This window comes from Suricata suricatta, chromosome 1 (genome assembly GCF_006229205.1).
Source record: "Suricata suricatta isolate VVHF042 chromosome 1, meerkat_22Aug2017_6uvM2_HiC, whole genome shotgun sequence".
In the NCBI taxonomy this organism is placed as follows: domain Eukaryota; kingdom Metazoa; phylum Chordata; class Mammalia; order Carnivora; family Herpestidae; genus Suricata; species Suricata suricatta.
In genome coordinates, this window is record NC_043700.1 from 137775383 (window position 1) to 137791252 (window position 15870).

The window sequence follows — 15870 nt, forward strand, 5'->3', positions numbered from 1 at the left end:
TTCATTAACAAGACTTAGAAAAGTAGGTCTTTTTGTTTTGCTTTGCAAAACAAAAAAACAAACAAACAAAAAAAACCCTCTTCATTCTCACCAAGGGGCTCTCAAGCCCTTGGAAGTTTAGTCATTCGGTTTCCATCAGCAGAATTTCTCAAGTCCAACTTGTCGAAACAGAAGAGCAGAACTGATATTATCAACATATACCTGCCTGCCAACATAAGGCAAGATTCTTGATCAAAATGAAATTTCACCCAAGCCAGTCAATACTTCTGCTCTCTACTGTGCATGCTAAATTAAGATGTTATTTCTGTGCCACAGTAAGTTAGTTCCCTTGGAAGATATTCAATATGAGCCATTCTAATTTCAAATCTCCAAAGGCAAAGTTTAACTTAGTATAAGGAAAAGATTTCTAATAATTAGAGCCATTTACAAAATGGAATGTCCCTATTGTAAGGTGACATAGGGTCATGCTTGGTTGGAAGCTGGGTTCTATAGTCAGACATACAATGAAAGCTTATAATAATTAAAACTGTTGTTGAAAATTTCTTAGATAATCCAAAGGTACAGTAACTATGGTTCTGTGTATCTGTATATTATGTGTACCTTTTGAAGAGTCTGAAAGAGCTGACTTTTCCCCCAGCTTTGATATACATCGCAATTTCCTTGGTTGAGAATTAAATAAAGTTATTGCGTTATATTTAGGAGAAAAGTAGTTAAAAAATTAGTTTTCCTCTGAATATTTCTAGCTGCCTGCACATTCTTAACATAGGAAAAGCATTAAGATGACAGATGCCTTGTCCCTCAAACACAGCTAGATAAATATCAAATCATTCTGAACACCCAGGAAATCAATCTGAGAACTGAAAAAACAAACTACACATCTAAAGAGAGAGAAATGGCCACATTGTGGAAGATAGAAGCTATGGAGAGTAGATTTGGGGGAGAAAAGAGCTGTGAGTGCTGTGGAAGGAAGGGAGCCCTAATCATGGAGAGAGGAGAGAGAGAGAAAGAGAGAGAGAGCAGCATGCGGGGGATTCCACAAGAAAAACACTTCCCCAAAACCACTGACTGGGAAAAGGAGAAAGGCTGATCATCAGAGTTTTTACAAGGAGTGGAGCTCAATATCTGAAGTTTTAGAAGTCTGAGCCACCAGTGGGTAGAGGCTGATAGGTTTTGCGGTGGAGGAGGACAGAGGCCCCGGAGTGGACAGTGTGCTCTAAGGATCCTCTGGGTTGCACTGAGAAAAACAGTTCTCCTTCTTGGAGTGCATTTGGGAAAGATGGCACTGTCTCTCAGGGCACAAAAGAGATGGTGGGCACCATTGAGTAGCCCCATTAATTCGCATAGCAGCAGAGTCACCTGCTGAGGGCAACTGGAAGCCAGCTTTTGGCATTGCTTCACCATAAACTCCCAAGTCCCTGTGTGTTCATGCAGCTCCCCTTTTGGGACAAATTGGCACTAGCCACAGCACAGCAAGACCTCCCCCCAGAGGATTAGCATGAGTCTGTGCCATGCCTGCTTCCTAAAATTTGGAGTCTTAAAATCCAGGCCTGTGCCTGAGATAAAACACAGGAGAACTGTGCCACAAGGCAGGCAGATGGCTCAGACACAGGGTGAATGCAGGGATCGGATGGGAGCCTGAAACATAAGAAAGATTTTTTGCTCTTCTGTGAGGGCTTTTCAGACAGCGGCAGGTGGGAAGTCTCCAGTCCAGGATGATGCCATTTTCCTCTGCACATCAGCACAGACAGACTTCAGCAAGCAGCACAACACCCGCAGTGCAGGCTAGAGCCGCTTATACCAAGCCCTACCCCCACCCCCCCCACCCCCGAGCCCTGCAGATGTGTCTTTACTAGGACAAATGTGCATGAGAACCAGTCCAGCAGGACCCTCCCCGCCAGAAGACTAGCACAAACTTCCCATATGCACCAAGTCTACTAATCATGGAGTAAAACAAACTTCACCTCTAGGGAAAATAGAATCTAGCCTTTTAAAACAGGCAGACGAAACACACCTAGTTAAAACTCTCCACACACTGGACAAGGTTCAAACACTTCCCACTGCATGCAAGGAGAAACTCTGCAGAGAACCGATCTGAGGAAAAGAACAGCCAAAACATAACAGCAAAGTGCACAGGCACACACCAAAAACATCTTCCTGAAGTACCAGGGACTATATGGTGCATGACATCTTCTTAATGTAGCCATTACTCTCAGGAACAGGAAATACAATGGTCTTTCCTAATACAGAGAAGACAGAGATCTAGGCAAATGCCAAAACTGAGAAATTCATCCTAAAACAAAGAACAGGAAGAGTTCACAGCCAGGGATCTAATCAAAACAGATATAAGTAATATGCCTGAATCAAAATTTAGAACAACACTTACAAGGATACTCGCTGGGCTTGAGAAAGCATGGAAGACACTATGGAGTCCCTTACTGAAGAGATAAAAAAAAATAAACAAAAACTAGTCAGCCTGAAATTAAAAAATGCCATAACTGAGATGAAAAACCTACTGAATGTATTGACAACAAGGATGGAAAAATCAGAGGGATTAATTAGTAATAGAGAAGATAAAATTATGGAAAATAATGAAGCTGAAAAGAAGAAGGAAAGAAAAATATTGGATCATGAATGTAGACTTAGGAACTTAGCGACCCATAAAGTATAATAACATTCTTATCATAGGAGTTTCACAAGAAGAAGAAAAGGGAAAATGGCCAGAAGGTTTATTTGAGGAAATTATAACTGAAAACTTTCTTCCTCTGGGGAAGGAAACAGACATCCAAATCCAGGCAGCACAGAGAACTCCCACCAAAATTAACAAAAGCTGGACAACACCAAGGCATATCATAGTAAAATATGCAAAATACAGAGATAAGAATCCTGAAAGCAGCAAGGGAAAAAAACTTTTTAACCTACAAGGCAAGACAGATAAGGTTTGCAACAGATCTTTCCACAGAAACCCAGTGGAACAGAAGGCAGTGGCATGCTATAGTCAATGTGCTGAATGGGAAAAAAAAAATGCAGCTAAGAATATTTTATCCAGCAAGGCTGTCATTTAGAATTGAAGGAGAGACAAAGAGTTTCTGGACAAACAAAATATAAAGGGGTATGTGACCACTACAGCAGCCCTCAAGAAATATTAAAGGGGACTCTGAGTAGGAAAGAAAGACCAAAGGCAATAAAGACTAAAAAGAAACAGAAAATCTCCAGAAACATTGACTTTACAGATAACACAATGGCACTAGATTCATATCTATCAATAATCACTCTGAATGTAAATGGACTAAATGCTCCAATTAAAAGACATAGGGCATTAGAATGGATAAAAAAAAAAAAAAGACCCATCTATATGTTGCCTGTAAGAGACTCATTTTAAACCTGAAAACACCTGCATATTGAAAGTCAGGAGATGGAGAACCATTTATCATGCTAATGGATGTCAAAAGAAAGCCAGAGTAGCCATACTTATATCAGACAAACTAGAGTTTTAAAATATTTTTATTTGCTTTGAAGGTGGAGGGGGGCAGCGAAAGGAAGAGGGAGGACCGTAAGCCAGTGCCACACTCAGTGCAGAGCCTGACACAGGGCTCAGTCTCATGACTGTGAGATCATGACCTGAGCCAAAATCAAAAGTTGGATGCTTAACTGACAGAGTCACCCAGCTGCCCCAAAACAAACTAGATTTTAAACCAACGACTGTAGCAAGAGATGAAGGACACTGTAACATAATTAAGGGACCTATCCAACAAGATCTAACACTTGTAAATATTTATGTCCCCAACTTGAAAGAATCAAATATATAAGTCAATTAACAACAACATAAAGAAATATATTGATGATAATATAATAATAGTAGGGGTCTTTAATACCCCACTAAGAGTAATGGACAAATCATCTAAGCAGAAATTCAACAAAGAAACAATGGCTTTAAATGACATAGTGGACCAGATAGCATAACAGATATATTCAGAACATCCAAAGCAACAGAATATGCATTCTTTTCTCTTTTTTAAGTTTATTTATTTATTTTGAGAGGAGAGAGTGCACACACATGAGTGAGGGCGGGAAGGGTAGAGTGCGAGGAGAGAAACCAAAGCAGGCTCTGTGCTGATGCACACAACTGTGAAATCATGACCTGAGCCAAAGTTAAGATTTGAACACTTGATTGACTGAGCCACCCAGGAGCCCCAGAATACACATTCTTTTCAAGTACACATGGAACATTCTCCTGAATAGATCCCATACTGGGTCACAAATCAGGCTTCAATAACAACTAAAAGACTGAGGTCATACCATACATATTTTTAGACCACAATGCTATGAAACTTGAAGTCAACCACAAGAAAAAGTTGGAAAGTTCATAAATACATGGAGGTTAAAGAAACTCCTACTTGAGAATTAATGGGTTAACCAGGAAATCAAAGAAGAAATAAAAAACACATGGAGGCAAATGTCTCTGGAGGCAAGGGAAACAAAAGCAAAAATGAACTATTGGTACCTCATCAAGATAAAAAGCTTCTGCATAGTGAAGGAAACAATCAGCAAAACTAAAAGGCAGTGTACAAAATAGGAGAAGATATTTTCAAATGACATATCAGATAAATTGGTTAGAATCCAAAATCTGTAAAGAACTTTTCAAACTCAACGCCCAAAAGACAAATAATCTAATTAAAAAATGAGCAGAACATTGAATAGACATTTTTCCAAAAAAGACATACAGACGGCTAATAAACACATGAAAAAGATGCTCAACATCACTCATTATCAGAGAAATACAAATCAAAACTGTGATAAGATACCGCTTCTTACCTGTGAGAATGGCTAAATTTAACAACTTAGGCAACAACAGATGTTGCAGAGGATGCAGGGAGGATGTTGGTGGGAATGCAAACTGGTGCAGCCACTCTGGGAAACAGCGTGGATGTTCCTCAAAAAGTTACAAATTGAACTACCCTAAGGCCCAGCAATTACCCTACTAGGTATTTACTCAAGGGCTACAAAATAATGATTAAAAGGAACACATATACCCTGATATTTAAAACAGCATTATCAACAATAGCCAAACTATGAAAAGAGCACAGATGTCTATGGACTGGTAATAGATAAAGAAGATGTGGTATATATATATAATGGAATATTACTCAGCCATCAAAAAGAATGAAATCTTGCCATTTGCAACAATGTGGATGGAGCAGGGGTATTGTATACTAGGCAAAATAAGTCAGTCAGAGGAAGACAAATACAATATGATTTCACTCATATGTGGAATTTAAGAAAGAAAACACATGTGCAAGGAGTAAGTGGGGGAAAGGAGAGGGAAACAAACCATAAGAGACTCTTAAATATCCAGAACAAACTGAAGGGTGCTAGGAAGAGGTGGGCTAGGGGATGGACTAAATGGGTGATGGATATTAATGAGGGCACGTTTTGTGATGAGCACTGGATTTTATATGTAAGTGACAAATCATTAAACACGACTTCTGAAACCAATCTTACACTATATGTTAAATAGAATTGAATAAAAAGTTGCAAAAAAAGATTAGCATATAACATAACTCCTTAATATTGATTTCACTGTAAATGTTCAAGAAGAGATTAGATTCACTGCCTGAGTATTGGTTAGATATCATACTATCTGAATGTTCAACCCAAACCTGATTTTATAATTCTCTTTTAGACTGGAGGAACATAGTAAATAGGGAGCTGGGTCCTATTTTTGTTCCCATTTGGTTTCTGCTGATGTCAGATGAATTGCAACCTGTCCAAGCCCTTTTCCCTTAGTCCTTTCTACTAAAGTAGCTGAGGCCAATTAATTTCTTTTTGAAGGCTCAGTAATCTCTGGGGGCAATTCTACTCTCATAAGGGTGAATTAAAGGAGTTTACATTATTTATCATCAAGTCATCCTGTCTGCTCGTTTATCTCTGGCCTAAAGTTTTGTGTCTAAAATCTGAAATCAGATCACCCCTATGCTCCTTGCCATCTAGAGCCAGCAATCAGACCTTACCCTTATTCCCATTGTCTGAGCCTATCTTGATAAAACGGCCAGAACTGCATTCCCTTGAGAACTGAAGCTTTATGTTTCTCTTGTCATTTCAATCACTCTAGGCATTGGTTACCTACCTCTAAACCCCGGTCACCTGCTCACATCACACTCTTAACAGATAGACCTCTGTGCTCACTAGGAAAACAAAAATATGACCTTGCTTACTCATTTGCTATGATGCTATTCACTCCAGGTGGGAATTATAGAATCAGAATTTATGAGTAGAAAATCATCTCTGTCTAATATGCAATTGTCACTTGTACCTAGGTTCCAAATAACAGGAGCTCCCCATAACTATCCGATACCCTCTCCGATACCTCTTGTTGAATTTCCCAAAAGACAGTCCCTTGCCAGAATTATTACCTTCTTTCTGTCCCCAATACTCTCTGTTTATTATACTTTGCCTAATTGCTGTACCTTGTAACATCATTTGCTACTGATCCGACTAATCTAACCATTAAGGAGATCGGTTCTTTACATTGTCCTAGTCATTTTTCAAATTTATTTAAACATTTTTTTCATCCTAGTCATTATTTTATGCCTCTACACACAGACATTTCCATACCGTGTCAGATTCACTAAGATCAAAATTGTCATTCTTAGGGAGAAAAATATGTATTGTAGCTCAAATTTTTACTTTAATGCCATGTAATAAAGCATAGTGTTCTCAGAGCTCATATATATATATATAAAGATCTGTCTTCAAAATGGAAAACATTCTTCTTCAGAGAATATGGCAAGGGCTTACCTCTCTTTCACTGATGCTTGATTTGCTTTGTCCACCTCACAGATATGCTCAAGATTTGAAATTCGAAATACATCACTGAAATCTGTGTCATCTTTTTTGTGTGATAGGAAGCACCTGAGTCTTGCTTTGTTATTTACATTGCAACAGTCAGAAAACTCCTGTTTGTCACCCATTCCTTGGTTATTACAAATATGCTCTAGGAAGGTAGTCATCTATAAGAGGAAATAATAATTTGAAGGTGAAAAATGTGTGATCTACATCCCTAACCACGGAAAAGTTGAATTATTTCCGGAAAAGGCCACTGAGTGTATAATCTTACACTTTATATTTGATAGTCTCCAGACATAGCTCTTTCAAGCAAAAGCTTTTTAGGTTCTGAAGTAAAAACTCCCACATACAAAGGGATTTATCACTCTCTCCTTTCCTATGCAATTGCTTCATTTTCATATAGTTGTAAAGAGGTATTAAACATAAGACAAAATTCCAGAGCCTAAGAAGTTCAGGTACTTTTTATAGAACTATTCACCAAGAAATAGATGGTAATTAGCTTTCCTTGGTTCCTACTTGTTTCCGGTTCGGTTTCCATGGGAAGTTATTTCAAGAATTGAACTCCGAGGCACTGTATATTCGGTGTCAAATATTTCAATGAAAATGTGATGATTTAAATTAGTTTTCAAATACCTTTGAGTGGCTGTAAATGTTTAGGATGCTGTAAACCTAAGAGACATAGATGTCTAGATTTAGGGGATAAAAGCAAAAAAGGCCATCTTTTGAAGTAGAAATAAGAAATAATCATTATAAAATAAATGAGACATGTCATTGGCAGAAGCACTTCATTTCAAATGTGTTTCTAATAAGACTGATAATTTTTTCTATCTACTTAGAGTCTAGTAAAAGATAGGTTGGATTTAGCCCCAAGAAGATTGACTTTTAAAAAAACCTATCAATAAATAAGAAAACCACTGATTTGTAGTTTAAAGTATTTGGCATAAAATAAGTGAGCCATAAAATATATGGATTGTACAAATATGTTAGTGTTTCTCAAGAATTCACTAATTACAAGACAGACATACTTTATGAGGCAGTAGTAATCCCTAAGACTTTCTACTAACTGGTAAAAGGAACCTATAGTCATATTCATTTCTTTCTTCTTTTTCATATTCTCTTAGAAATTTTTTTAAATTAGCACTTTAGTTTTCCAGGAACCTTTATATGAGGAAGTCAGACAATAGTATTCCAGACACAGAGGAAGAACAACCAATTTAAATGAAAAAATTTTAGGTTATAATGCATTCTTTTGAGTGTTTCGTTCTCTGAGTCTGATCTCCCAGAGATGAAACAAAAAATGTAGGTTTATAAACCTATAAAAATTATATTTTGAGTGTGATTCACATACATATTGCTGCCTTAAAATCCCTACCTAATTGTTCAACACCCCACCTCTCAGCAACAACTTTTGGTTGGAATTTTAGTTTTAAAAAAGGGGGGGGGGAGAGAAAGGCAGAACATGATTCACCTACCAATTGGTGAGAGCATTCTGACGGTGATTCATGTGGCTTGAGGACCTTGCACTTCTCTGCACGATCCACCAACTCTTCAACTATGCTTTGTACCTCTTCATAAGTTGATTTCTGAAGAAACTGAGCAACCATAATGCTAGTGCTAAAACACAACACTTGTGAGAGTGCTAAGATAGAATCGAAACTCTTACTCCATCTTTATTAGCTCACTGTTCCTTTCCCCCTCCAAATAATTACGATTTCCAATTTCAGACAAAAGAATATTGGTAATAGAACTCACATGTATCTTAAGTTCTTTTGCAGATAATTCTGGCTATCATTGTGGTTCAAGGCTAAAGAAAAATGAGATTTTATTTGCATAACAGGATATTTTCAAAATCAAAATAATTCTGAAATATATGTTCATTCACTTATAAATTTCCAGATCACAGTTATTTGCCATCAAAAAGTTTTCTAAATTGCCAAAATATATATTCACTTGTGTCTAAACTGAATTCTGTAAATGACTTATTTCTGTTCAAATACATTGTGTACTTGAAATCTGTCATTAACCTACTAATAAGTCGCATGTATTTGTGTTGAAACACTTGAATTAATTAATGTGATTTAGTTATTTAACTCTTTATATTAGAAGTTACTAGCACATCCAAGGAATGCTAAGAAAATTAATTAAGGTTTAACATTGGGAGCAAATGTATAAACATTAGCTCTTTGACAGGCTTCATTTGGCAAAGACAGTATCTCACCCATTTTGGATTTACTCATCAACTTTATCTTTCTTATCACCTCCACTCACCACACACACACACCCACACACACACACACACACACACACACACGTTTGTTTTCTCCATTGAAAACCATATCTTCTGCTTATAATAATAGCTTCTAAAGAGCTTAGCAGCTATCTGTTAAATAAAGAAATCATTGTTATTTATTTGCCTTATTAATATAGGGAAAAGTTATGAAGTCAGTTACTCTGAGTTTAACTTCTAGCTCTAATACTGATGGTATGAGTGGCCTTGTAAAATAACTTAAGCTCTCAAAGTTTCTGCTTCTCTATCTATAAAACATAAATAAACTCTACCACATTGGATGTTTGTTCGGATTAAATGGAAACACATGTGAAGCACCGAGCATAGTGCCTGCCACAGAATAGGTACTGAAGAGGATAGACCATAATATTATTCCTGCTACTATAAATACGATTACTTGATCGAAAATCATTTTTCAATTTCAAATACAAGTTTGAAATCCATCACCTAGAGTGGACGTAAGATTAAAATGAGATCTTCCTGTGTGTGTTGCCTCAGTATGTTAGCTCTCTTTCTGCATCCATTCCATAAATTAATTTCTAGCCATTTCCAATGACTCTATTGACAATAATGAGCCCTGAAAAAGATAAGCCTTTCCATATATATCTTAGTAGTCACTATGCCTTTATTTCCTGGCACATGGGATATATAGAATGTAAATAGGATCCCTACCTGTGGCTAGTAAACTTCTCTGTAGAGTTTGACATTGAACGTAGCTGAAGAAAACAAGAAAACATATGGATCTAAGAGTCTTCATTGTTTCAGATGAACCTTTAAAGAAAGTTCTCTATAATCTGAAAAAAAAATGAAGAATCCTTTTATACTCTTTTCAAGTAATTTCTATTAATAATTAATCTTTTCCTGGTGAATATTTTTTCCAGGCCAGTACAACCCTGATTAAATTGAAGAATCTGATGACAATGAAGAAATATTGTTAAGAGATGGCATTCATTAATGAATACTGGATTTTAAAATGAGTCATATCAGTCCACTTGTTTTTTTTCAAGATTATACCATGTAGGCCTTGTCATAATCAATATGTGCCTTTGGGAAATATCTCATTTTCTGGAAATGCTTATTGACATGTACAAAGTTCTGAAGTGGCAGGAAGAAAGTAAACATGAACTACAACAGATTCAAATAAATGGTTAAAGCCTTGGTTCCAGTGCTGGACACATTTTCAAGTCCCTGAGGAGAGTGTGGGATTTTGGCTATTGATTCAATTCCTTCCTGATGAGAGTGTGGGATGAAGCAAACCCAAGGAAATGAGACCTAATTTACTAAGTGCTTATTGTGAGTCGGTGCTTTATGTGACTATATTTAGATAACACTTTTCTTATTTCTTGAATAAGACATTAAGACTCAGGATCATATGGATCTGCCCTCCATACTCAGTAGCCACCTAAAAGTGGCACCTAGGAGGCTTAAGCTTTGAGAAGGCCAGGAACAATTGTGCAGTCTGTCTAAAGACCATGAAGCTGTTGAAAGCACTGGTGAGAGTGAACCAAGGCAACTACATGGGCAAGCTCTTGGCCCAATGGCTCTATTAGACTGAGAGCATCACAAAACTCAGGGACAGACACAAGTACTATGTAGAGCTGCTGGACCAATGAAGCCATCAGGGTGTAAGTGTACAGATGAAGTGCATCCAGATGCTGGAAGTGTACTATGAGAAGTAGGAGTTGGCAATCCAATTGGGCCTTTTATTCTATCAGATCAAGGAATAAATTTCTTTTTTGATGACATAGGACAGGTAACCAGAAAATACATACAACTCTTGAGACTTATATCCAAGGCAGACCCAGAGGACTTGGATTGGCCTTGCCAGGTTGGGGCCTGCTCATTGGATTGGGAAGCCAGCCAGAAGCAGCATGTGGGAGCCTTGAGTCCTGGAGAAGCCTAGGAACAAATTGTGCAGCCTGTCTATAAGGTACAGGTGGAGGAGTCTTGACTGATTTGCAAGGACACGGCTTGGTGGGCTACAGGAATATCCTTCACTAAGAGATGCTGGGGAGCCCTGATTATTGGCAGAGCAGACAAATCTGGAAGCCTTGTAAGGACTGACTCCCGCATGCTAACCATGGTATTCTCAATAAAAGACACCAAAGAATCTTGTTTGTTATAGAAGCCTGAAACTTCAGAAAATAGGCATACCATGGGGTGCCTGGGTGGCTCAGTCAAATGGGCATCCAACTTTGGCTCTGGTCATAATCTCACAGTTTGTGAGTTTGAGTCCCACGTCAGTCATGTGCTGACAGCTCATAGCCTGGAGCCTGCTTTGGATTCTGTGTCTCCCTCTCTCCCTGCCCCTCCCCCACTTTTGTTCTGTCTCTCTGTATCTCAAAGTTAAATAAACATTAAAAAAATTAAAGAAAACAGGCAGACCTAGAGGACTTGGATTTCCCTGCCATGTTGGAAGCAGGAAGAAATAGAAAATTTGAATAGACCAATTATCAGGAAGGAATTGAATCAATAGCCAAAATCTCCCAACAAACAAAAGTCCAGAGCCAGATGGCTTCACAGACAAATTCTAACAAACATTTAAAGAATTAATATCTATCCCCTTCAAACTACTTCAAAAAACAGAAGAGAAACGAAAATTTCCAAATCCATTCTATGAGGCCAGCATTACCCTGATACCAAAACCAGATAAAGATTACACTAAAAAAGTGACCTACAGACTAATATCTCTGATGAATACAGATGCCAAAATCCTCAACGATATACTTGCAAGCCGAATCCAACAACACATTAAAAAAAAATCATACACCACAATCAAGTGGGATTTCTTCCTAGGATGCAAAGGTGGCTCAATATTGACAAATCAATTAGTATGATACAACACACCAATAAGAAAAAGGATAAAAACCATCTGATCATTTCAGCAGATACGGAAAAAGCATTTGACAAAGCACAACATCCATTCATAATAAAATAGCTCAACAAAGTAGGCTTTCAGGGAACATACCTCAACATAGTAAACCTATGAAAAACCACAGTGAACACCATATTCAATGGGGGAAAACTGAGAGCTTTTCCTCCAAGGTCAGGAAGATGACAAGGATATCTACTCCCACCATCATTATTCAATATAGTACCAGAAATCCTAGCCACAGTAATCAGACAACAAAGAGATATAAAAGGTATCCAAATTGGTAAGGAAGAAGTAAAACTTTCACTATTTGCAGATGACATGATACTATGTATATAAACCCCTAAGAACTCCACCAAAAGAACTACTAGAACTGAAAAATGAATTCAGTAGTCACAGGATACAAAATCAATGCACAGAAATCTATTGCATTTTTATATGTCAATAATGAAGCAGCAGAAAGAGAAATTTTAAAAATGATCCCATTTACAATTGTACCAAAAATAATAAAATATCTATACTAAACTAAACCAAAGAGGAAAACAACCTCTCCTCTGAAAACTATAAAATACTGATTAAACAACTTGAAAACGATACAAAGAAACAGAAAGACATTCCATGCTCATGGATTAGAAGAGCAAATACTGTTAAAATGTCTATATTACCCAAAGCAATCTATACATTTAATGCAATTTCTACCAAACAACATTTTTCATGGAACTAGAACAAATAATCCTAAAATTTGTGTGGAACCACAAAAAGCCCCAAATGGCCAAAGCAATCTCGAGAAAGAAAACAAACCTGTAAGTATCACAATTCTGGACTTCATGTTATATTACAAAAATATACTAATCAAAACAGTATGGAGCTGACACAAAAAATAGACACATATATTGGGATGCCTGGGTGGCTCAGTTGGTTGAGCATCTGACTTCAGGCCAGGTCATGATCTTATGGTTCATGAGTTCAAGCCCCGCATCAAACTTTGCACTGACAATGGGGATCCTGCCTGGAATTCCTTCTCTCCCTCTCTCTACCCCTCCTCCACTTGCACTCTCTTTCTTTCAAAATAAATGAACAAACTTAAAAAAATAGACACATATATCAATGAAATGGAATAGAAAAACCAGGAATAAACCCACAATTACATGTCAATTAACCTTCTACAAAGGAAGAAAGAAAATGCAATGGGAAAAAGACAGTCTCTTCAACAAATGGTGCTGGGAAAACAGGACAGCTACATCCAAAAGGGTGATACCACTTCCTTACACCACACACAAAAATAATCTCAAAGTGATTTAAAGACCTAAATGTGAGACATGAAACCATAAAAATCCCAGAAAAAAACACAGGCAGTAATTTCTCTGACTTAAGCCATAGCAACACTTTTCTGGGTATGTCTCCTGAGGCAAAGGAAATAAAAGCAAAAATAAACTATTAGGACTACATCAAAATAAAAAGCTTCTGCACAGTGAAGAAAGCAATCAAAAAAATTAAAAGGCAACTTACTGAATAGGAGAAGACATTTGCAAATGGCATATCTGATAAAGGGTTAGTATCGGAATATATAAGGAACCAATGCAATTTAACACCCCAGAAACAAATAGTCCCATTAAAAAATGGGCAGAAGACATAAACAGACATTTCTCCAAATAAGTCATCCAGATGGCCGGCAGACACACGAAAAGATGCTAGATATCACTCACCATTAGGGAAATGCAAATCAAAACTACAATGAGATAATATCTTGCTCCTGTCAGAATGGCTCACATCAAAAACACAAGAAACAACAGGTGTTGATATGGAGAACAACAAACTTTCATACACTGTTGGTGGGAATACAAACTGGTGAACCACTGTGGACAACAGTATTAAGATTCCTCAAAAAGTTAAAAATAGAACTACCCTGGGATCCAGCAATTGCACAACTGGGTATTTACCCCCCCAAAAAAAACACAAAAACACTAATTCAAAGGGACACTTGCATCCTTACATTTACTGCAGCATTATTTATGATAGCCAGATTATGGAAGCAGCCCAAGTGTCCATCAATAGATGAATGGATAAAGAAGAAATGATATATGTATGTAATGGAATATTACTCAGCCATAAAAAGAATGAAATCTTGCCACTTACTACAACATGGATGGAGCTAGAGAGTACAATAAGAAGCAAAATGAATGAGTCAGAGCAAGGCAAATACCATATGATTTAACTCATGTGGAATTTAAGAAATGAAACAAGCAAAGGAAAAAAGAGAGAGAGAGAGAGAGAGAGAGAGACGAACCAAGAAATAGACTCTAGAGAACAAAGATGGTTACCAGAGGGGAGGTAGGAGAGGGTATGGGTGAAATAGGCAATGCAGATAAAGAGAACACTTATCATGATGAGCACAGACTAATATAACACTGCATCTTAACAATACTGGAATTAAAATTTAAAACTTCATTTAAAAAAAAAATGATCAGCGACAACAGCAGAATCAGGATCATATCATTTGCTCATGGATTCACAGGTAGAAATTCAGGTCTGTGTGGCTTTGGAGCCCACACCACCCAAGAGCTAGTATTGAAAATTGAGATGTCAACGTTCCTCAGCCATTGTCCCCTTTACCTAACATCCAGTTTGGGGGTCTAGAAGAAGAAACAGGTAGTTACTGGTTAAATAAAAAGTGTAAGATAAATGTAAAGTCCACAAGTTTTGTAAATGGAAGATCACCAGTTACTACTCTAACAGTTCCTGTCCTTAGTTTCCTTCTTTATATATGGAAAATTTGAACCAGATAATATCTAAGACTGTCAGTACATTGCTTGATTCTACTACCCATATATTCTCATTTCTGGTCTCCTAGCCAAAAAAATATATTACAGGTGAGAAAGATATATTTGCCTGAAAAATAATGACAATTCTATTATTATTTAGGTTGGGGACACATTGGCTAATGATAAGAATATGGATGATGTGTGATGGAAAACTAGGGTCAGCAAAGGAAAAATTATCTTTGGCAGGTTTTTATTATCCGCTTCAGGGTCCTCTAAACAGTTCTAATGCTTGGCATCTCTCTGTTATGCGTTCTTAGAGCTTTGCCCTTGAGATACGACTCTGAGCCTCCTGGAACAATCAGAAATGGACCTATGACTTAGGGATGACAATTGTCACACTGTCATTCCCTGCAGACATCACTAACTGATAACTGCACTGTCTCTCTGAACCTTGACTCGGAATCATTCACTGCACAGTGCCACAAGAGAGACACTATTAACTGATGGGAACTGACTAAAAAAAATGTATATATGTGCTAAACTAATTCCTCATTTTAAAAAATACTGGACAAAATTAACATTCTATTGGAACTTTCATCTCAGAATAAGAGATTCTTAAAAGCTTAAAAAGATGCTAAGTCCTTTATCAGTGACTAATGATGGAATTTTAGACCAGAGGAAAAACAAGTAGTGGGGATTATTTAAACAAAAGCAAGGGGATGAGTTTTGTGATAATGCTCAAAAGACAGCACAGACTTTCTCTAAAGAGTGAGATCTTCACACTGACCTTTCAGATAAAAAATGGAAGTATAAGACATACTATTTCACAACAAAACTAATTCTAGTTTTTTTCTTAGAAAGAGAAGGTATGCATGCATGTAATGAGGAAGGGATAGAAGGAGAGAGAGGGAAAGAATTTTTTTAGAAGATATAACAATCCTTTAAAAAATTTTTTAAATGTTTATTTATGTTTGAGAGAGAGAGACAAAGCACAAGTGGGGGAGGGGAAGAGAGAGACACACAGATTCCAAAAGCAGGCCGCAAGCTCTGAACCATTAGCACAGAATTGGAAACGGCTCAAACCCAAAAATCATGCAATTATGACC

General features: G+C 37.2%; 1 protein-coding gene across 1 annotated transcript in view; it reads right to left on the reverse strand.

Annotated features, from left to right (window-relative positions):
* Positions 1-9887, reverse strand: part of LOC115283328 (alpha-fetoprotein-like) — a 44377-nt gene extending 34490 nt beyond the window's left edge. The window contains 4 exon segments of the mRNA XM_029929636.1: positions 6796-7007; positions 8316-8457; positions 8596-8647; positions 9803-9887. Of these exon segments, the coding sequence (XP_029785496.1) occupies positions 6796-7007; positions 8316-8457; positions 8596-8647; positions 9803-9887 (491 nt within the window).
* Positions 9888-15870: the final 5983 nt, after the last annotated feature.